This window comes from Hyaena hyaena, unplaced genomic scaffold (genome assembly GCF_003009895.1).
Source record: "Hyaena hyaena isolate Hyena2069 unplaced genomic scaffold, ASM300989v1 scaffold_15, whole genome shotgun sequence".
NCBI lineage: Eukaryota > Metazoa > Chordata > Mammalia > Carnivora > Hyaenidae > Hyaena > Hyaena hyaena.
In genome coordinates, this window is record NW_024080647.1 from 5,467,074 (window position 1) to 5,489,770 (window position 22,697).

Consider the following 22,697-nt stretch of genomic DNA (forward strand, 5'->3'; position numbering starts at 1 on the left):
TATCTCCAGACACATCTTCCTGTGAATTTGTTACTCATAAATTCAGCCATATATTGGAAAAAATCAATTGAATGTTCTTTCCCTTACTCCTATTTTCTTGGTGGGAGTAAATGTTTTTGACATTCTTTAGAATTCTCTCATATATGTTATCATTGTATCACATTGTTTTGGAATTGTCTGTTCACAAACAACTCCTCTGTCTTTTCTACTAGAGGATGAATTTCTGAGGGCAAGGACCCAGTTTTATTTTTTTATTATGGTAAAATACATACAACATAAACTTTACTATCTTAACTATTTATTTTTTTATTTGAGAGAGAAAAAGCACGTGAGTGGGGAAAAGGGGCAGAGGCAGGGTGGAGGGGAAGAGAGAGGGAGAGAGAGAAATTGAATATTAAGTAGGTTCTCCACTCAGTGCAGAGTCCACTATGGGGCTTGATACCACCACAGCCCTGGGAAACATGACCTGAGCTAAAATCAAGACTCAGATGCTTAACGGACTGAGCCACCCTTGCACTCCTAAACCATTTTTCAGTCTATAGTTCAGTGGTGTTAAATACATTTATAATATACAACCATCATCATCATTCATCTTCATAATTCTTTTTCATCTTATAAAATTGAAATTCTAAACCCACCAAACAATAAATCTTCATTCCACCCTCTCTCCAGCTTCTGGCAACCACCATTCTACTTTCTGTCTCTTTGATTTTTGACACTCTAAATATGTCATGTAAGTGGAATCATTTACTTTTTGTCTTTTTGTGACTGGCTTATTTCACCTAGTGTAATGTCCTCAGGGTTCATCCATGTGGTAGTCTGTGTCAGAATTTTCTTCCTTCCTAAGGCTTTATAATCTTCTGTTGTACATAAATATTTTGCTTGTCAACTCGTCCATCATCTTTATGACCTTGGATTAGGCAATAGTTTCCTAGATATGATACTGAAAGTACAAGCAACCAAAAAAAAAAAGAGAGAGAAATTGGACTTTATCAAAATGAAAAACATTTATGTCTCAAAGGGACATTATCAAGAAAATGAACATATAACTTGTAGAATGGGAGAAATATTTGTAAATCATAGGTCTGATAACATTCTAGCTTCCAGAACATATAAACTCAACAATACAACTTATCCTTACAACTTAACCATAAAAAGGATGAATAACATAACTTTATTTATTTTCATTTTTTTTTAGTAACCCAACTTTAAAAATGAGCAGAGAATCTTGAGTAGACATGTTTTCAGAGAAAATATGCATAGAGCCAATAAGCACATGAAAAAAATGCTCAACAGTGTTAGTGATTAGGGAAATGCAAATCAAAATCACAATCAAATACTGCTTCATACCCACTCAGTGGCTTTAATAAAAAAAACTGACAGTATCAAGTAAGTATTGGTGAGGGTGTTGAAAAATTGGAACTCTCTTAATTGCTGGTGGATATATAAATTGGTATAGCTGCTTTCGAAAGATAGTTCCTTAAATAGTTAAACATTAAATTACCATGTAATGTAGCATTTTCACATCTATTCACTCAAAGACTTGTACAGGGATGTTCATAGCAATATTATTTATAATAACTAAAAAGTGGGAATAAACAAATGTCTCTCAACTGATGAATGGATGAGCTAAATGTGGTATGTCCATGGAGGGTAATATTCAGCCATAAGAAAGAAAGAGGTAGTGGTACATGCTACATACAACATGACTGGACTTTGTGAACATTGTGCCAAATGAATGAAGCCAGTCACAAAAGGCCACTTATTATATGGTTCCATATAATATGGTTTTATATACTCTGTATATGAAATGTACAGAGTAGGCAAATGTACAGAGAAAGTAAATCTGTTGGTTGTTAGGAGTTTGGGGGAGGGAGAGATGGGCAGTGACAGCTAATAGACACAGGATTTCTTTTGGGGGTGATGAAAATGTCCTAAAATTAGAAGACGGGTGATGGTTGTACAGATCTGTGAATATACTAAAAACCACTGAATTTTATGCTTACAAAAGGTGAATTTTATGACATGTGAATTAGATGTCAGTTTAAAAAAAACAAAAAAGGTAACTGAGTTTTCAACTAGAGAGACAAAGCACTGGCTTGCAGGTAGAAGAAATATTAACCTGGGAATGCACAGGAACTTTGAGTTTTTTTTTTTTTTTTTTTTTAATATTTTTATTTATTTCTAGGAGAGAGAGAGACAGTGTGAGCAGGGGAGGGTCAGAGAGAGAGGGAGTCACAGACTGAAACAGGCTCCAGGCTCTGAGCTGGCAGTCAGCACAGAGCCCGACGCGGGGCTCGAACCCACGAACCGCGAGATCATGACCTAAGCGAAAATCGTACGCTTAACCGACTAAGCCACTCAGGCGCCCCAGGAACTTTGAGTTTTTAATATTTATCAGAAATGAGGTAGTGTAGTATTTTTAAAAGGTCTAGATTACTGGAATAAAATAAGGAAAATAAACTTTAAAAAATTATCTTTAGAATTGTTTGTTTATTCCTTGAATGTTCTTGGTATTTTACTATGTTAGGAGAGTCCTTAAGAGATGAATTTTCTCAGCATGTGTACAGGCATGTTTCTGTTCTTTATCTCTGAAACTTCTAGTAACTTAATCTGTTTGTAGCAATCACTGTTGCTCCTCTTTTTTGTTTTTTCTTAAATGCTTTATTTTGAGCCATTTGTTGACTTAAGGAAAAGTTGCACAAAAAGTAGTTTTCTCACTTACCTTCCCCTAAGGCTAATGTCATATATAACCACAATACAATTATCAAAACCAAGAAAATAACATTGGTTTAATACTATTCATTACATTAAACAGCTTTCTAGAAATTTTATCATTTTCCCAGTAATGCCCTTGTTCTTTTTCAGGAATCACATTCAGTATTCCATATTAGAGTTGATTGTTGTTTCTCCTTAGTCTCCTGCAGTTTTTTCCTCATTTTTTCCTTGTCTTTCATGACCTAGACAGTTTTTGAGTATTGGTCAGTTATTTTATTGAATATCTCTATTGTTTTCTTACGATTGGACTGAGGTTATGCATTTTTGGCAAGAATGCCACAGAAATCATAATATGTCCTTAGCACATCACATCATGGGGTTCACGGTACTAATATGTCTTATTACTGGAAGATTTTCTCCTTGATCAGTTGGTTAGGGCCTTGTCTGCTGGGTTTCTATATCCATCAGTAGCTTTTGAGAGAGGGTAGACAGGAAAAGTATTCTTTGAAAATATACTCATAGTGAAGTAGTTTGTGAGTTCAATATTTTCACCTATAGTTGAGGGCATAGAATTCTTATCTAAATGATTTCCTATAAGAATTCATTCTATTCCAGTAGAAGTTACGTCTTCTAGTTTTCAGTGTTACTGCTCAGAAAAATAAATGCTATTCAAATTTTTATCCTTTGTATAGAAATCTGTTTTTCTCTATGGGTTCTATAGCAAATTGTTTGTCCTTTATGTTCTCACATTTTAGCTGATGTGGGTCTGTTTATGCTTGGGTGGATCTTTTTGATTTTGAAACTCATAGCCTTCAGTTTTAAGAAATTATCTTGAGAGGCGCCTGGGTGGCTTAGTCAGTTTAGTGTCCGACTTTTGCTTAGGTCATGATCTCACGGTTCGTGGGTTCGGGCCCCGCGTCGGGCTCTGTGCTGACTGCCAGCTCAGAGCCTGGAGCCTATTTCAGAGTCTGTGTCTCCCTCTCTCTCTGGCCCTCCCCTGCTCACGCTGTCTCTCTCTCTCTCTCCTAGAAATAAATAAAAGTATTAAAAAAAAAAAAAGAAATTATCTTGAAACATATAGTATATTGATTTCCTCTTCATTGTTTTCTCTCTCTCTGGAACTCCTTATTATTAGGTTACTAGACATCATCCTGGACAAGTCCTCATAATTTTTCTTGTGTTTTCTTTCCTGTTTTCCATTTTCCCCCCATCTGCTTTATAAGAAATTCAATTTTATATACTAACTCTCCTATTGAGGTTCTTTAAATTTCTTCTTTTGTATTTTAAATTTATAAGTGCTCTCAATCTTCAAGTGTTTATTTTTTTTCTGGTCCAGTACCCTCATTTTACTGATAAGCTATAGCCCAGAGAAATTATGAGGCCTAAGATAATGTAGCTACTCGTTAGCTATTCTACTCTCTCTCAAAAATAAACAAACATTTAAAAAAATTTAAAAAATTCTTAACCTATTTAGGTTTGGCCCAATTCTCAGGGAGACCTTCCATGAGCCCATAGGCTATGTTAATTACGTGTGTGTGTGTCTGTGTGTGTTTCAAGTTTATACCCTCCCTGTGTGACCTCCTTTCACACTTAAAATTACTTGCTCAGGATCTCTTTCCCATTAGACTGTATGCTTATGAAAGCAAGGCTTTTGTCTGTCTTACTCATTCCTGCATCTATAACACTTTGCAAAGAGCCTTACCACGTTCCGAACTAGAGAGTCAGTACTAATTATTTGTTGGATAATGATTAGCTATTCGTGGCAAATTCAAAATATGTGTTCTAGTTTACTTAAAGACCTCTAAAGGACTTGCATGCTTTCTTTTTTCATGTCACTTTCTTTAGACTTCTGTAATTTACCTTCTTCAAACTTCTGTGACCCTAATAGTCAGTGTATTTTTCATGTATTTCTGTTAAAAAGATAAGGGCTAGGCCAATAAATACACTTTTCTTTTTTGATATTAGGTGGTAATTGAAACTCTGTCAGTGGGAGCAACCATGCTGTTACCTCCATTACGAGAACGAATGGAATTGCTTCATTCTCTTTTGCCCCAAGGACCTGATAGATGGGAAAGCTTATCTAAAGGACAGGTGAGCCTTTACACTGTATCTGAGTAAACCAGTAATATCATACACACAAAAACAGAGGGATATAAAGCCAATCAGTTGCCATGTGTTTATGGAATAACTCTTGATGAATCTAGTAAAGCCTAGTATTTAATGTTTTCTTCTGAAGAGTTTCCAGAATTCTAAAAAGGTGCAGCAAATGATAATGTATTAAATGATTTGGGGCTAGTTATTAAAATTTAATAATTTGTTATATTGTCAAACCACAGACATTGTACTTTATAGTGTATTGAGTTGAAATCAAGGTCATGTGCTACTGTTGGTTCCATGCCCAGAATGTTATGTGAAATTACTTATATAAAAAGTAAAAGATGACTGTGAAAATGTATTTGAGGGTATAAATATGCTTATTCTTTCCATTTTTAATATTTTATGTACATTAATATAAGTACATTTTGCTCAACCAAGCAGAACAATCAATTGTAGAGTTATAGATTTTAGGGAAAAAGTGGTACTTACTGGCAATATAATATCTACAGTTGCCTCCAGTGAGTATTTCTTATTAGTTTAGATTTCAAGTGATTTATTTGAAATATTAGACTGAGTAGTTAACATTGATAATTCTATAGAAGAATGTGTCGTATAATTTATCTGGTAATATTTCCTACTCTTACAGTGCTAACTAAAATCATTATGCAGAGAATATTCTTTTGCTTAGAGTTTGGGTATTTTGGTAAAGGAAGGAATTATAAGTTACATTTTTCCAAATGGTATTAATGGGATGGCTTTTCTTTTAAGTTTTTTTAAGTTTTATTTTATTTTTGAGAGAAAGAGGGTGATCAGGGAAGGGGCGAAGAGAGAGAGAGAGGGAGAGAGAGAGAGAATGGATCCCAAGCACAGTCCATGCTGCCAGAGCAGCGCCTGCCATGGGGCCTGATCTCACGAACTGTGAGATCATGAACTGAGCTGAAATCAAGAGTTGGATGCTTAACTGACTGAGCCACCCAGGTGCCCAGGATAGCTTTTCTTTTAAATACATGCTTCCTAAGATACCAGGGTATTAAATGGGATTTTTTTTCTTTTTAAGTGCATTTTAAACTATTATACCTATTTCATGGATGAAAATATTTTTGTTTAGAGAATGCAACTGGATATCATTTTGACAAGTTTACAAGATCATACCCACGTAGCTTCCTTACTTGGCTATAGCTCACCCTCTGATGCTGCTGACCTCTCTTCTGTGTGTACTGGCTATGGAAACCTGTCAGATCAACCTTATGCCACTCAGAGCTGCCATCCAGACACTCATCTGGCTGAAATTTTGATGAAGACTCTCTTAAGAAATTTAGGATTTTATACAGTAAGTTGCTCTTTTTCTTTGTAGTAAAAGATAACGGGGGTGGGAGGGTTGTTTGTTGTTGTTGTTTTTGGAGGGGTTAGGGATGGCTTCAGGTTAAGGTATTTTGACATATAAATAAAACTCTAGACTTCACTCCCCTAAAGGGAGTTGACGGTGCATGGAGCCTACTTTGGACTCTCTCTCTCTCTCTGTCTGTCTCTCTCTCTCTTTCAAACTCAAGAACTGTGAGATCATGACCTGAGCTGAAATCAAGAGTTAGATGCTTAACCAACTGAGACACCCAGGAGCCCCTTATCTGTTCTTTTTACAAAGGAAGATCTACTCTTGCATTTATATAATTAAAAATGGCACATGCCACAATGTTGTGAACACACTGGACACTCCTGAACTGCACATTCAGAAATATTTAAGATGATACCTTTGATATTATATGTATTTTACTACAATTAAAAATAAAATTAACAAGTGAAAAAAAATTAGGTAGTGCTTTTCTGATTTCATTAGGGCTGGGGTAGATGTATGTTACATAGAAATAGAATATTAAGTGCTTTTAAGCTACAATCATAAATTATTGTTTCTTTCTGAAGTGATTTAAACCAAATTTGTCATGTTCTCAAGATTTTAAAATGATGGTGCTTGTCTTAGTCTGTTTGAACTGCTATAACAATACCATAGACAGGATGGCTTTTAAACAACACATTTATTTCTCACTGTTAAAAAGGTGGGAAGTCCAAGATCAAGGTGCTGGCATATTTGATGGGACCAGGTTCTTGGTTCATAGACAGCCATCTTCTTACTGTGTCCTCACTCAACGGCGCTCTCTGGAGTCTTTTTCATAAGGGCACTAATCCCTTTCCAACGGCTCCATTTCCAAATATCACCACATTGAGGATTGGGTTTCATGGTATGAATTTTTAGAGAACACAAACATTCAGTCAATAGCAGTGCTTATTTGGCAGCTTGTAATGGTGCTTATATAGCAAGGGCCTTAAAATGTTCTCAGACTCTGTCTTGAATATTGTAAACATAGACCATACCTCATGCGTAAAGATGTTCATCACATTATTGTGAGAAATAAAAATTGGAAACAAATATCTAAAATGGCTAGGTAAATTATGGTATACATGCTCAAGGAGATATTGTGACTCCTAAAATTTATATAACCATGGCTTCTGAAACAGAAAATATTTGTGAATCTGTTGGAAAAGAGACTAAAAATAGAGTATTCAGTATTACGAAAAAATGAAAAAGTAACAAAAATTAGGAAAGAAATACACTAAAAAATATTAATAGATTTTTCTTTAGGTGCTGGCTAAATGGTAATTTTAACCTTTTAAAAATACAGTTTTGGTATTTTCTAGATTTTTTTTTACAAGGACAGTTTTATTATTATTATTAATTTATTTATTTTTAAATATTTATTTATTTTTGAGAGAGAGAGGGAGACAGAGTGTGAGCAGGGGAGAGGTGGTGGGGGGGAGGGAGAGACATAGAATCTGAAGCAGGTTCCAGATTCTGAACTATCAACACAGAGCCAGGTATGGGGCTCGAACCCATGGATTTCAAGATCATTACCTGAGCCAAAGTTGTATGCTTAACCAGTTGAGCCACCCAGGCACCCCTAAAAGAACAGTTTTTTTAAAAATGTTTTTAACTTGAAATAATTTAAAACTTACATAAGACTTTTAAGAATCAAAGAATTCCTTCTGATGTGGTTTATCTATACGATGGAATACTACATGGCAATGAGAAAAAATGAAATCTGGCCATGTGAAGCAACATGGATGGACCTTGAGGGTGTTATGCTGAGCGAAATAAGTCAGGAAGAGAAGGACAAATATCATATGTTTGCACGTATAGGAGGATTAGGAGGAACTTAACGGAGGACCAAGGGGGAGAAAAAGGGGAAATAGTGGGGAAGAGGGAGAGAGGCAAACCATGAAAGACTCTTGAATACTGAGAACAAATCGAGGACTGATGGGCGTGGCGGGGGGCGAGGGGGGAGATGTGCATGGAGGAGGGCACTTGTGGGGATAAGCACTGGGTGTTATATGGAAACCAACTTGACAATAAACTATTTGTAAGAAAAACAAAACAAAAAAAAGAAAAAGAATTCCTTCTGCCCTTCAGCCAAATTAGCACCATCCATCCATCCATTATCTATGTATATATGTATGTATGTATCTATTTATATTATATCTATCTATTTTCTAAATAGTTTGAGAGTAAGTTATAAATGTCCTACTGGCTATTCCTAAGCACTTAAGCATGTATTTCTTAGGAAGGGTATTCTTTTACATACAACAGAACAATTACTGGATTTAGAAAATTTAACAGTGATACAGAACTATTATCTAATATACAGTCCATATTCAGATTTGTATATTTGCCTCAATAATGTGCTTTATAGCAACCCCTTCCCCAATCCAGGATCACACACTATATTTAGTGGTTATGTCTGTTTAGTCCATTTTTTTCTGCCTATTTTTTAAATGTAGTTGACATCACTTATTTCTTTTATAATTATAAACTAATTTAATTTTGAAGAATTGAGTTCAAGTTTTCATTTGTGTCTTTTCATATAGCATATGAAAACAAAACTTTTACAGAAGGTATGGAAAGCAACAGCATTAAAATGTTGAAATATGTTGTCTGTGGCTATTGTATGGTTTTCTCTATTTTTAATGTTTTTGTGGTGAAACGTGCATTACTTTTTTTAGATGGTAAAACAAATTGAAATTGCTTGACAAATCTTGCTGTCTAAGAGCTGAGAACAACAGAGCAAAGATTTAAAGATTGATAACGGGAGAAAGGAGAGTGGCTTCTTAAGTCAATCATTTATGGTAAGACATTATTTTTATTTTTAAGTACTTTGGATTTAATCTTCTTTTATGTATCATTTTAGGATCAAGCATTTGGAGAGCTAGAAAAGAATAGTGACAAATTTCTACTTGGAACATCATCTTCGGAAAACAGTCAGCCTGCTCATCTTCATGAACTCCTGTGTTCACTGCAGAAACAACTGCTGGCATTTTGCCATATCAATAACATTAGTGAGGTATGTGATTCTTTGCCTTTTATGGTGATCTCTCAGGGACCTTGAAACTCAGATATTTGGGTAAACTGTGATATTTCTGTACCTTGAATCTTTTATAGTAGTAATTTAGGAACTTTTTTCCCCCAGAACTCAAGCAGTGTGGCATTGCTTCATAAACACCTTCAGCTCTTGCTGCCTCATGCCACAGATATTTATTCACGATCTGCAAATTTGCTCAAAGAAAGTCCTTGGAATGGCAGCGTTGGAGAAAAATTAAGAGGTGTGTTTGGTACTGGATTTGACTTTTAATCGGTTGTAAAGCAAGACTTCTTAGCCTTTCCAAAGCCTTAAGGGACCCAGAAACCTCTGAGTGGAATAGGAATGATCTTGACTCTCCCTTTGCTTTTGTTGGGTGATGGTTAATAGTGATTGATATGATTAATCTGGAGTGCCTTAATTTTTTTCAAAATTTTTAAAACTTTTTGAGAAAGAGTGCATGTGAGTAAGAATGTGTGAGAGCAAGCTGGGGAGGGGAAGAAGGAAAGGGAGAGAGAAAATCTTAAGCAGGCTCCATGCCCAACGTGGATCCTGATTTGGGGCTTGATCTCAGAACTGTGAGATCATGATGTGAACCGAAATCAAGAGTCAGACACTTAACCAACTGGGCCATCTAGACACCCCCAGAAGAGCCCTAATTTAAAGATACTGGATGATACATACTAAAAAAAATTAATTTTAAATGGCATAAAGTGAAGTTTTATTTGCTTTTTCTTTACCATTCTTCAGCATTTGCCAAGTGTTCCACTTTCCCCCTTGCAGTGCTTTCTTTTTTCTTGGTTTCTGTGTAGTCGCAATCCTCTTTTTACTCCTATCACACTGATCACTTTTTCTAGTTGGTTCCTATAAGCTCCTCTTTTTGGACATGCTCTTTAATGTTTAAGACCCTCTGAATTTTTCCTTCAACCTTCTTTTCTCCCTGAATGATCTTATCTGGCCCCATTTTCTTTGATCATATGTTGATTTCCCATATCTGCATCTGGCTGAGAACTCCTTTTTCACACTTTTCTAGTTACCTACTACTGGGTGTCCCTTCTTGGTTGTCTCAAAGGCAACTAAAATTCAGTATGTCTCTCCCAAACCACCTTATCTCTGAAGTTCCCCAACTGAAAAAAGAAAGAAAGAAACTAAAACCATTGCTTTCTAGAAACGGCCACTTTATTGTTCCATGGGTATTAAAATTTGATCTGTTCAAACAGACCTCATCTCTGATGATCCACCCTGCCCCAATATACAGTGAAATGTTGAAATAAAATTAATTTAAAACCAATACAGATAAAAAGATGTTTTGAAGTGATTTTAATTATTTTTCAAAGTAAATTTAAGAAATAGAGGGGCACTTGGGTGGCTCAGTTGGTTGAGCATCTCCAATTCCTGATTTTGGCTCAGATCTGATACCAGCACTGTGGGATTGAGCCCCGCATTGGGTCCGCACTGAGCATGGAGCCTGCCAAAAATTCTGTCTCGCTCCCTCTGCCCCTCCCCTACCTGTGCGCAAGCTCGCTCTCTCTCAAAAAAATGAAATAAATAAAATAATAAAACACATAGAATATAAGTATCTTTGTTAATGGCTGACTCCCTTTCACCTAGAGCAGTGCCTTGTATGTTATACTCAATAAATATTTATTTTTTTTTTTTTTTTTTTTTTTATTTCTAGGAGAGAGAGAGAGAGAGACAGCGTGAGCAGGGGAGGGTCAGAGAGAGAGGGAGTCATAGACTGAAACAGGCTCCAGGCTCTGAGCTGGCTGTCAGCACAGAGCCCGACGCGGGGCTCGAACCCACGAACCGCGAGATCATGACCTAAGCGAAAGTCGGACGCTTAACCGACTAAGCCACCCAGGCGCCCCTAAATATTTCTTGAACAAATCTGAAAATGAGAATAAATTTGTGAATGAGAAATTGATCATGCATTTTAAGGGAAGTAGCTGTAATCCTTTGAATGTGTTGGCACAAGGATATATATGTTTTCCCACGAAGTTTCTGTTAGTGGTACTTTCTGAAAGTGAGTAATTACTAATGTCACATCCGTGCCATATAGATGTTTAACAAAGAGTTATTGAATCAGTGTACTCTAGTTTTAGGCTAAAATAGTAATTCTTAGGTTTTTCCTTTTCAAAGTTTGTTCGAAACAATTGATCCATTTTGAATTTCTTACCCTTCATAGATGTGATATACGTGTCAGCTGCAGGGAGTATGCTCTGCCAGATTGTTAACTCCCTACTGTTACTCCCTGTGTCGGTGGCACGGCCTCTTTTGAGTTACCTTCTCGACTTGTTGCCACCTCTTGATTGCCTTAATAGACTCCTGCCAGCTGCCGCTCTTTTAGAAGACCAAGAGTTACAATGGCCTCTTCATGGTAAGTTTGGAGAGTAAAGCAACAAATAATGCTTTTGAGAAAAGTTGTTTCTCTTGTGTGCGTCAGGTAAATCAGATCTGACACTGGGTGTTTTATGTAATCAAAAGGTAAGGTTATGGCCTAAGAACTCGTAGTCTAAGGACAGCTGAAATGGGAAAATTTAAGAAAGGTGTTCGTATGTAACAGTGTCATAAATAGGGTCTTTGTATGGTCATCAGGTTTGAATAGTATATTTCACTGATTCTCAGACACATTTTTTTCAAATTTTGACATGGTTGAAATTAGGATACATCTTTTTTTTTTTTATTGAATGTTTTTATTTATTTCTGAGAGAGACAGCGTGAGCAGGGGAGGGTCAGAGAGAGGGAGGTACAGAATCTGAAACAGGCTCCAGGTTCTGAGCTAGCTGTCAGCACAGAGCCCGATGCGGGGTTCGAACCCATGAACCGTGAGATCATGACCTGAGCCGAAGTAGGACGCTTAACCAACTGAGCCACCCAGGCGCCCCTGAAATTGGATGCATCTTACATCAAATGATAAAGAAAGCATTCTTTCATAATTAAGCCAGCAGCATGACACATTTTATAATCAATGGATTGATTTGATTAGAAAGTTTTATTTCTGAAATGAAGAGAATCTTTAGTTTTAAATCTCTATTTGACAGTAAAATATTTTGTATTTTGGTTGGATATCTAGATACACTGAATGTAAAAAATGGGAATCTGTCTTTATATGTGTGGGCTTTTTAAGATACTTGATAGAATATATCAAGATATATATATATATATGTGTGTATATATATATAAACACATAAATATATATATATGTGTATATATATATATACACACATATATATATATATATATACATTCTGATTTTAGGCATGGCACTTTAATTAACTCTAATATATAAAATGTTGATGATTTTATTCAATTGGATATAGCTTAAAGTACCATGTGTTTTTCTGTTGAAGTCCATCATAAGGCTTTCAAAGGAGCTTGATTACTGAAGTCTTAAAAATCTTTCATGTGTGAGGGGCACCTGGGTGGCTTAGTCGGTTAAGCGTCCGACTTTTGCTTAGGTCATGATCTCGCGGTTCGTGGGTTCGAGCCCCGCGTCGGGCTCTGTGCTGACTGCCAGCTCAGAGCCTGGTGCCTGTTTCAGAGTCTGTGGCTCCCTCTCTCTCTGACCCTCCCCTGCTCACGCTGTCTTTCTCTCTCTCTCCTAGAAATAAATAAAACATTAAAAAAATTAAAAAAAAAAATCTTTCATGTGTGAGGCCATATGTTTTATTAGAAAGAATCCTGAACTAAGGCATAAGGCTGGTGACTTGGCTATATGATCTTGGGCAAGTTGCTTATAATTTCATTTATTTATTTATTATTTTTTTTTACAAATAGTTTATTGTCAAGTTCTTTTCCATATAACACCCAGTGCTTATCCCCACAAGTGCCCTCCTCCATGCCCATCTCCTCCCTCCCCCCCTACACCCATCAGTCCTCAGTTCTCAGCATTCAAGAGTCTCTCATGGTTTGCCTCTCTCCCTTTCCCCCACCATTTCCCCCCTTCTTCTCCCCCATGGTCCTCCGTTAAGTTCCTCCTAATCCTCCTTTACGTGCAAACATATGGTATTTGTCCTTCCCTGCCTGACTTATTTCGCTCAGCATAACACCCTCAAGGTCCATCTATGTTGCTACACATGGCCAGATTTCATTCTTTCTCATTGCCATGTAGTATTCCATCATATAGATAAACCCCATCTTCTTGATCCATTCGTCCGTTGATGGACACTTAGGCTCTTTCTATGTTTTGGCTATTGTTGAGAGTGCTGCTATGAACATTGGGGTACATGTGCTCCTATGCATCAGCCCTCCTGTATCCTTTGGGTAAATTCCTAGCAGTGCTATTGCTGGGTCATTGGGGACTTCTATTGTTAACTTTTTGAGGAACCTCCACACTGTTTTCCAGAGGGGCTGCACCAGTTTACATTCCCACCAACAGTGTAGGAGGGTGCCCATTTCTCCACATCCTCGCCAGCAATCTAGAGTTCTCTGATTTGCTCATTTTAGCCACTCTGACTGGCATGAGGTGGTATCTCAGTGTGGTTTTGATTTGTATTTCCCTGATGAGGAGGGATGCTGAGCATCGTTTCATGTGTCTGTTGGCCATCTGGATGTCCTCTTTGGAGAAGTGTCTGTTCATATCTTCTGCCCATTTCTTCACTGGGTTGTTTGTTTTCGGGTGTGGAGTTTGGTGAGTTCCTTGTAGATTTTGGATATTAACCCTTTATCTGATATGTCATTTGCAACTATCTTTTCCCATTCCATTGGTTGCCTATTCGTTTTAAGGATTGTTTCCTTTGCAGTGCAGAAGCTTTTAATCTTGATGAGGTCCCAATCGTTTATTTTTGCTCTTGATTCTTTTGCTTTTGGGTATGTGTCAAGTAAGAAGTTGCTGTGGTGGAGGTCAAGGAAGTTGTTTCCTGCTTTCTCCTCTAGGGTTTTGATGGTTTCCTGTCTCATGTTCAGGTCCTGTATCCATTTTGAGTTTATTTTTGTGTATGGTGTGAGAAAATGATCTAGTTTCATTCTTCTGCATGTTGCTGTCCAGTTCTCCCAGCACCATCTGTTAAAGAGTCTTTTTTCCATTGAATACTCTTTCCTGCTTTGTCAAAGATTATTTGGATGTACACTTTTTGGTCCACTTCTGAGTTCTCAATTCTGTTCCATTGGTCCGTGTGTCTGTTTTTGTGCCAATACCATACTGTCTTGATGATGACAGCTTTGTAGTAGAGGCTAAAGTCTGGGATGGTGATACCTCCCGTTTTGGTTTTATTCTTTAGTATTACTTTGGCTATTCAGGGTCTTTTGTGGTTCCATACAAATTTTAGGATAGTTTTTTCTAGTTTTGAGAAGTATGCGGGTGCAATTTTGATTGGGATTGCATTGAATGTGTAGATTGCTTTGGGTAGTAATGACATTTTATCTATATTTATTCTTCCAATCCATGAGCATGGAATGTTTTTCCATTTCTTTGTGTCTTCTTCAATTTCCTTCATAAGTTTTCTATAGTTTTCATCATATAGATCTCTTATATCTTTTTTTAGGTTTATTCCTAGGTATTTTATAGTTTTTTGTGCAGTTGTGAATGGGATCAGTTTCTGGATTTCTCTTTCTGTTGCTTCATTGTTGGTGTATAAAAATGCAACTGATTTCTGTATGTTGATTTTGTACCGTGCAACTTGGCTGAATTCTTGGATCAGTTCTAGTAGGCTTCTGGTGGAGTCCTTTGGGTTTTCTACGTAGAGTATCATGTCATCTGCGAAAAGTGAGAGTTTGACTTCTTCTTTGCCGATTTTGATGCCTTTGAATTCCTTTTGTTGTCTAATGGCTGATGCTAGGACTTCCAGCACTATGTTAAACAACAGTCGTGAGGGTGGACATCCCTGTCGTGTTCCTGATCTCAGGGGGAAAGCTCTTAGTTTTTTCTCGTTGAGAATGATGTTAGCTGAGGGCTTCTCGTAGATGGCTTTTATGATGTTTAAATAAGTTCTTTCTATCCCGACTTTCTCTAGAGTCTTTATTAAGAAGGGATGTTGTATTTTGTCAAATGCTTTTTCTGAATCTATTGACAGGATCATATGGTTTTTATCTTTTCTTTTGTTGATGTGATGTATCACATTGATTGATTTGCGAATGATGAACCAGCTCTGTAACCCAGGAATGAATCCTACTTGATCTTGGTGGATAATTCTTTTTATGTGCTGTTGGATTTGATTTGCAAGTATCTTGTTGAGGATTTTTGCGTCCGTATTCATTAAGGATATTGGCCTGTAGTTCTCTTTTTTTGCTGGATCTCTGTCTGGCTTGGGAATCAGAGTGATGCTGGCTTCATACAATGAGTCTGGAAGTTTTCCTTCAATTTCTATTTTTTGGAATAGCTTGAGAAGAATTGGTATTAATTCCGTTTTAAATGTCTGGTAGAACTCCCCTGGGAAGCTATTGAGTTGCTTATAATTTCTTAAGCCTTGGTTTCTTCTGGAAGGATGGGGGATTGGACAAGATGACACTGAGGGCCTGTCTTACTTTAGCATTGTATGGTTCTGTAACAGCTAGATTTAGATGAAGTCAAGTGCCAAGGTTACGACTGTAGCACGATGTTTGTTAGGCTTTATATGGAACTCTTCCGGCTTTACTCTTGTTTTCCTAAAGCATCTTAGAACTTGTTAAGATTCATCTATTTCTATTAGGTGAATCAGGTGTCATTTTATTTTCGATTTCTGCATCTGTGTTCTCACAACTGATGTTTTTCTGTAATTTCCCATTTTTATGTTATCTTTGTGTCATTTTTACTACCACATTTATACTAATCTCATATCAGTTTGGCATCTTCCCTTTTTTCCCTTTTCTCTGAGGTGATTTACGTAAAGTAGAGATTCTCTCTTTTTGAAACTTTAGAAGACTTTATTTATAAAGTCTGTCTGACCCTGATATATAAATAAACTTTGGCTATTAATTTTCTTTCCTTTGTGGTTATTGTTCTCACCTAGCTTTTTGTTTCTTCTGAAATTGGAAGTTGATAGTTTTCCAGAAAATATAATTTCATTGTGTTTCAAATTTATTGGCATAAAATTGTTCATAACACTCATTAATGTTTTTTTAAGTTTTTATTTTTTTAATTTATTTTGAGAGAGAGATAGCAAGAGGTGGAGGGCAAAAAGAGGGGGACAGAATCCCAAGCAGGCTCCACACTGTTCATGCAAAACGTGATACAGGGCTCGAACTCACAAACTTGTAAGATCCTGACCTGAGCCGAAGCTGAGTCAGACACTTGAGTGACAAAGCCACACAGGTGCCCCACTCATTAATGGTTTTTTAAAAATCTCTAGTGTGTCTGTGGTTACATCCTCTTTTTTATGTCTAGTTTTTATTTAATGCCATCTTTTTTTCTGGATTAATTTTATTATGGGTTTGTCCATTTTATCAATCTTTTCAAATAATGAGCTTTTGGACTTGTTGATCTTTGTTTTTCTTTAATGATTTCATTGACATCTGTTCTTGTCTTCATGGCCAAGTGTAGTTTTTCTTTTCTAAGTGAAGAGTTTTTTGTTTTTTGTTTTTTGTTTTTTTTTTTTTTACAAATAGTTTATTGTCAAATTAGTTTCCACATAACACCCAGTGCTCAACCCCACGAGTGCCCTCCTCCGTGCCCATCCCCCCTCCCCCCTATATCCATCAGTTCTCAGTTTTTGTCAGCATTCAAGAGTCTCTCATGGTTTGCCTCTCTCCCTTTCCCCCTTAAGTGAAGAGTTTTTAAAAACAGATGACAGTAAGAAAGCATGAGTCTGGATTTAAGTATGAGACAGTTCTGAATTTGGGCCTTAAAAACGTAACAGCCTCTCCCTTCTTCTCCCTGTGCCCTTTCCTTGTTTGTGTGCATGCATGCCCTCTCTCTCTCAAAACAAAAAACAAATTAAACAATAATGTCATTTTACTGGATCAACTCTTGTATTGATTTTGGAGGGATGAGCTGCCTCAGGTACTCACTGTTACGGTGAAATTTGATCTGGATAATGAAAAGTAGGAAAACAATCCCTTTGGATAATTTCTTACTGTTTTAATATCATTTATCTTAAAATTAGTAACTTTACAAAGGAAATTTTTATTTGATGGCAAACTTATTTGACTATATTTTAAATTAGCCTAGTAAAGAGAATATATACAGAAAGTGTTATGATTTATATTTTCAATGTAAAATTAATTTGCTTCAATATCTTATTGCAATGCAATAGAAATGAGAAAGATTGAGACTCTTGAATACCAAATAAGACACAATTACTAATGATTTTGTCTTCAGGAGGGCCAGAAGTGATTGATCCTGCCGGCATGCCGTTACCTCAGCCAGCTCAGTCCTGGGTGTGGCTTGTGGATCTGGAAAGAACGATTGCTCTCCTTATTGGACGGTGTCTTGGTGGTATGCTTCAGGGCTCCCCTGTGTCTCCAGAGGAACAGGACACCGCATATTGGATGAAAACTCCACTTTTTAGTGATGGTGTAGAAATGGACACCCCTCAGTTAGGTAATATATTTCTCTATAATGTTTAAAATACTTATTTGTATTTGTACCTCCAGTGGAGCTTTCTCTTTTTGTGCGTTTGCTGAATAGAGAACTAATAGCAAACAAGTGAAACATTAGCTGGGTGGGGATTCTGAGATCTGCAATTTGTAGTCTTCAGAAAAAGTTAAATCCTGCAGTATTGTATAATGAAAAGAGCCTCCAAACTAAGACAATGTAGGTCTGGTTCCACCCTGTCATTACTTATTGCTCTTTTTGGGCAGTCATTTAATTCATGAAAATGGGAAAATGCTTGATTACTGTGTTCTGCGGGTTGGAGGTTATGAAAGTATTTCATAGAATGTAAAACTCTGTAAAGTTACCATGACTCAGTTTTCAAATAACCTCCCAAATATGAGTGGCAATCCCTTCCACCCACCATTGCAACCTGTCTACTTTGATGCTGATGCTAGCTACCTTGTGTAATTCCTTATTTTTTCCTCCCCATTTATGGTGCTTTTGGGGTTTCTCTTTCCTGCCTCATCTCCCATTTGTCTACTTTGCTGGTAGGCTGGCTCTCAGGCTGTCAGAACATGATGATCTCTCCAGTTCCTGAACAGATGATCTAGTTGTTTTATTTAGGATTTGTACTTTAATCTCTCTGGGCCTCTGACTTTGATCCATAAAAGAAAGAGTTGATTAGGTAGCCTAGGTGGTCTCATTGACTTATAATTCATTATTCTTCTGATGAGAGAAAGAGACTCAAAACAGTGTCCAAGATGGAAAGTCTAAGAGAAATCTCAATCTAAGAGAATCTCAGTCAAGAGGGAAAACAAAAGATAGAAGCCAAGACAAACATCACATATTCTGCCTTGGGTTTTGGAGGTTTGGGGAGTGGGAGTGAGAAGAGCTGTTTAAGATTTTCTTCCTTTTCCAAATAGAATATATATTCATCATTTTATTTATGAGCTACACAGTGATTCTGGCTGTGGCTGAGGATTCTAGACTGGTATTTAAGATACAGTTATACCAAGAAAAGTAAAATTATGGTTTTTCAAGTGTTTAGTTCTTTAATAGTCACAAATGTCCTCCTGAGGACAAAAATATCTTTATCTCTACCTTCCTCATATTTCTCTTATATTTACTTTAGTCATTTAGTCACATTTTAAATACTTTAAGTACAGTTTAAATACTTGCAGGGATGACTGGGTGGTTCAGTCAGTTAAGTGTCCAACTTTGGCTCAGGTAATGATCTCACAGTTTGTGAGCTCATACCTTGCCCTGAGCTCTGTGTTGACAGTGTGGAGGCTGCTTGGGATTTCTCTCTTCTCTCTCTCACTCTGCCCCTTGCCCACTCCCACTTTCTCTCAAAATAAATAAACTTAAGAAAAATACTTGCATATATTAGGAAAAGGGCACTGTCCTTTGTAAAATTGCAAATATATGGTAATTCATTTATATTATGGTTAAATTAACTTTTGGTAGTAGCCCCAAAACCTACCATTTTAGCAGTTTTTTAAATGGAAAATGAATTCTGAATGCCAAAATGTCCCATTAAAAAGTTAGGAACCACTTGAACAAATGTAAATATCAGTAGAGAAATTGTTCATGATATCTTTGCTCTCCCTTGAATTGTACTTAACTGGTTATTTTCCCTTAACTCTGGAAAAAAGACTAAGTTATTATTTAGCCTCTTTCCCTGTGGTCCCATATTTCTCAGTGAGGGTATCATTCCATTTTGAACAAAAGAGTTCTGTAAGACTGTGCTACACATGTAGGACATGTAGCTTCCCTGGCTCCTGCCTACCACAGTGCTACCACTCCTCCCTGGATGTTATGTTTGGTCACACATCCTTCTGGCTGGGATTGGAAGGTGATATTACTTCTCATTGAGAAATGTTAAAGGACTTTACCTTTGTAGCATTGACTTAAAATGGTTTGAAATGTATTCATATGGGTTAAGTAAAAGTGCTGAGATTTTATTTGTAGCACCATACTTGTTCAGGTTTAAAATTGATAACTTGAATTTTTTTTAGATAAATGTATGAGTTGCCTGCTAGAAGTAGCTCTTTCGGGAAATGAAGAACAGAAACCTTTTGATTATAAACTGAGACCTGAAATTGCTGTCTACGTAGATTTGGCTTTGGGTTGTTCAAAAGAGCCTGCTCGAAGTCTTTGGATCAGCATGCAGGATTATGCTGTTAGTAAAGGTAAGATGAAGAGGATAAAGTTTGTAAATATGGAGATAGCGTATAATACTAACATATGTGTAATACACGTAAATAGAGAATCCCAGGAATCACCTTATTTTTTCCAGAAAAAGTATTTTACAAATAACATTAAACATAAATTTCTTCTGGGGCGCCTGGGTGGCTCAGTTGGTTAAACATCTGACTTAGGTTCAGGTTATGATCTCACAGTTCATGAATTCGAGTCCCATGTCGGGCTCTGTGCTGACAGCTTGGAGCCTGGAGCCTGCTTTGAATTCTGTGTCTCCCTTTCTCTGTGCTCCTCCTCAGCTTGCACTCAAAAAATAAATGTTAAAAAAAATGGAAAAAAAAAAAAAAAAAAAACCCTAACAAATTTCTTTTTCCTCTTTGTGGAAAATAGGTATGCATTTTAGCAAACCTGCTATGGGAAAATTGAGATTTATATATACACACACACACACACACACACACACAAAAATATATATATATATATAAGATAAATACAGAGGCAAACATTTTACTGCAGGATTCCTTGCAGTGTAAATAGACCTAGTTTAAGAGTCTGTTAATGAATCTCTTCCCTTTGTAAGCCCTAGGGTAAGAACCAAAAAGCTGTATATATAGAAGTATAAGCTCTAGGCCTGGTCATTTTCCTTCTCTGTAAAACACTTGCCCACTACAGAGTGCTGGTGAAGATATCAGTTTGAAATAAGATGGACTATTGAGTATAGTAGTAAAGTGCTATGCAATTATGTAGTGTTATTTCAATTTTAATATTATTTGATTAGTAAAATTAACTTTGTGTACAAGTTTTCAAAAGCTATACCTGATTTCTTTTCAGTTCCCATGTTTTCATTTTTAACAATGACCTTGATTGTTCAGAATCCCATATCCCTAGTTGTCTTTCTCTATGGTATTATTGCTTATCATATCTCTAGTTTTCCCCTATTCTTTGAATTGTCTCCCTTCTGTGATAAAAGTGGTAAAACCTTTTATTGTCTTTCATTTTGTGTAATGAATGTGAAATAAGGTGCACATTGTTCAGATCTTTAAAACACCATTAGATATGATACCTTTGAAAGTTTAATTTCATCCAGTTTATCATTCATTTTATTTATTCATTCTGTATTGTGTTGACTCCAAGCAGAAGTGGAAGAATATGGTAATGGAGGAGGGAAAAAACTTACTGAGTTGTATTTTCTGATATTCTCTCATTTTTGCATCATTTGATTGGAATGTGCAGTTAGGGTTTTCCTTTTGTATCATATTATCACTTGGTAGTTGCAGTTAGAACTTTTAAAAACAAGATATAAACATGAGATGAATAAAAACTCATTGTATGACTGCCTTTGCAGAATTGCATATACACTGTTGCTTAGACATTATACCTGAATAGTGGAAACATTCTGTAGCGCTTGATATGAAATGACCTTAATTTTAATGAAGAAAAGAACCGATAACTCTACAAATTGTATAGGAGGATAATCTCTTGCTAAATTAGAAACAAGAGCAGAGGGCCTTACTTTAGTTTGCATTTTAAATTGAGCATTAGCTTCCTTGAAATGGGATATGTTTGATTTTAAGTCATAGCAGCTGTCAGAATAGCAAGCATTCCCTTGGAACAGATGATTTCTCAAGAACCTAATGTGGAAAAATTTTTATATAACATAGTCTATCATTTAAGATTTGCTGTGGCCTAGACACATGAAACGATGCTCAGCATCCCTCCTCATCAGGGAAATACAAATCAAAACCACACTGAGATACCACCTCACGCCAGTCAGAGTAGCTAAAATGAGCGAATCAGGAGACTCTAGATGCTGGTGAGGATGTGGAGAAACGGGTGCCCTCCTACACTGTTGGTGGGAATGTAAACTGGTGCAGCCCCTCTGGAAAACAGTGTGGAGGTTCCTCAGAAAATTTACAATAGAACTCCCCTATGTCCCAGCAATAGCACTGCTAGGAATTTACCTAAGGGATACAGGAGTGCTGATGCATAGGGGCACATGTACCCCAATGTTCATAGCAGCACAAACTGAGGGCTGATGGAGGTGGAGACGGGAAGGGGGGTGATGGGCATGGAGGAGGGCACTTGTAAGGATGAGCACTGGGCATTATATGGAAACCAACTTGACAATAAACTATTAAAAAAATAAAGCATTAAATTGGTGTAATTAGGGGCGCCTGGGTGGCTTAGTCGGTTAAGCCTCCGACTTTCACTTAGGTCATGATCTCGCAGTTCGTGGGTTCGAGCCCGGCGTCGGGCTCTGGGCTGACTGCCACCTCAGAGCCTGGAGCCTATTTCAGAGTCTGTGTCTCCCTCTCTCTGACCCTCCCCTGCTCACGCTGTCTCTCTCTCTCTCTCCTAGAAATAAATAAAAATATTTAAAAAAATAAAATAAAATAAAATAAATTGGTGTAATTAAAAAAAGTGCTTATGCTCTCCACAATAGCTAAAACATGGAAAGAGCCTAAGTGTCCATCAACAGACGAATGGATCAAGAAGATGTGGTTTATCTATACCATGGAATACTACATGGCAATGAGAAACAATGAAATCTGGCCATGTGTAGCAACATGGATGGACCTTGAGGGTGTTATGCTGAGCGAAATAAGTCAGGCAGAGAAGGACAAATACCATATGTTTGCACGTATAGGAGGATTAGGAGGAACTTGACGGAGGACCAAGGGGGAGAAGAAGGGCGGAAATGGTGGGGGAAAGGGAGAGAGGCAAACCGTGAGAGACTCTTGAATGCTGACAAAAACTGAGGACTGATGGATGTGGGGGGGAGGGGGGGATGGGCATGAAGGAGGGCACTTTGGGGATGAGCACTGAGT

At 37.0% G+C, this 22,697-nt stretch overlaps 1 protein-coding gene across 8 annotated transcripts in view; it reads left to right on the top strand.

Moving 5' to 3' along the window:
* HERC1 (HECT and RLD domain containing E3 ubiquitin protein ligase family member 1) overlaps positions 1 to 22,697 on the top strand; it is a 191,209-nt gene that overhangs the window by 64,547 nt on the left and 103,965 nt on the right. For 7 of the 8 annotated variants that reach the window (XM_039219818.1, XM_039219859.1, XM_039219846.1 and 4 more), the window contains exons 13-19: positions 4,684 to 4,809; positions 5,924 to 6,145; positions 9,051 to 9,203; positions 9,330 to 9,462; positions 11,404 to 11,595; positions 17,452 to 17,673; positions 19,686 to 19,859. In XM_039219818.1, the coding sequence (XP_039075749.1) occupies positions 4,684 to 4,809; positions 5,924 to 6,145; positions 9,051 to 9,203; positions 9,330 to 9,462; positions 11,404 to 11,595; positions 17,452 to 17,673; positions 19,686 to 19,859 (1,222 nt within the window). The remainder of the gene's footprint in view (positions 1 to 4,683; positions 4,810 to 5,923; positions 6,146 to 9,050; positions 9,204 to 9,329; positions 9,463 to 11,403; positions 11,596 to 17,451; positions 17,674 to 19,685; positions 19,860 to 22,697) is intronic. The other variant, XM_039219868.1, reaches the window with a different exon arrangement.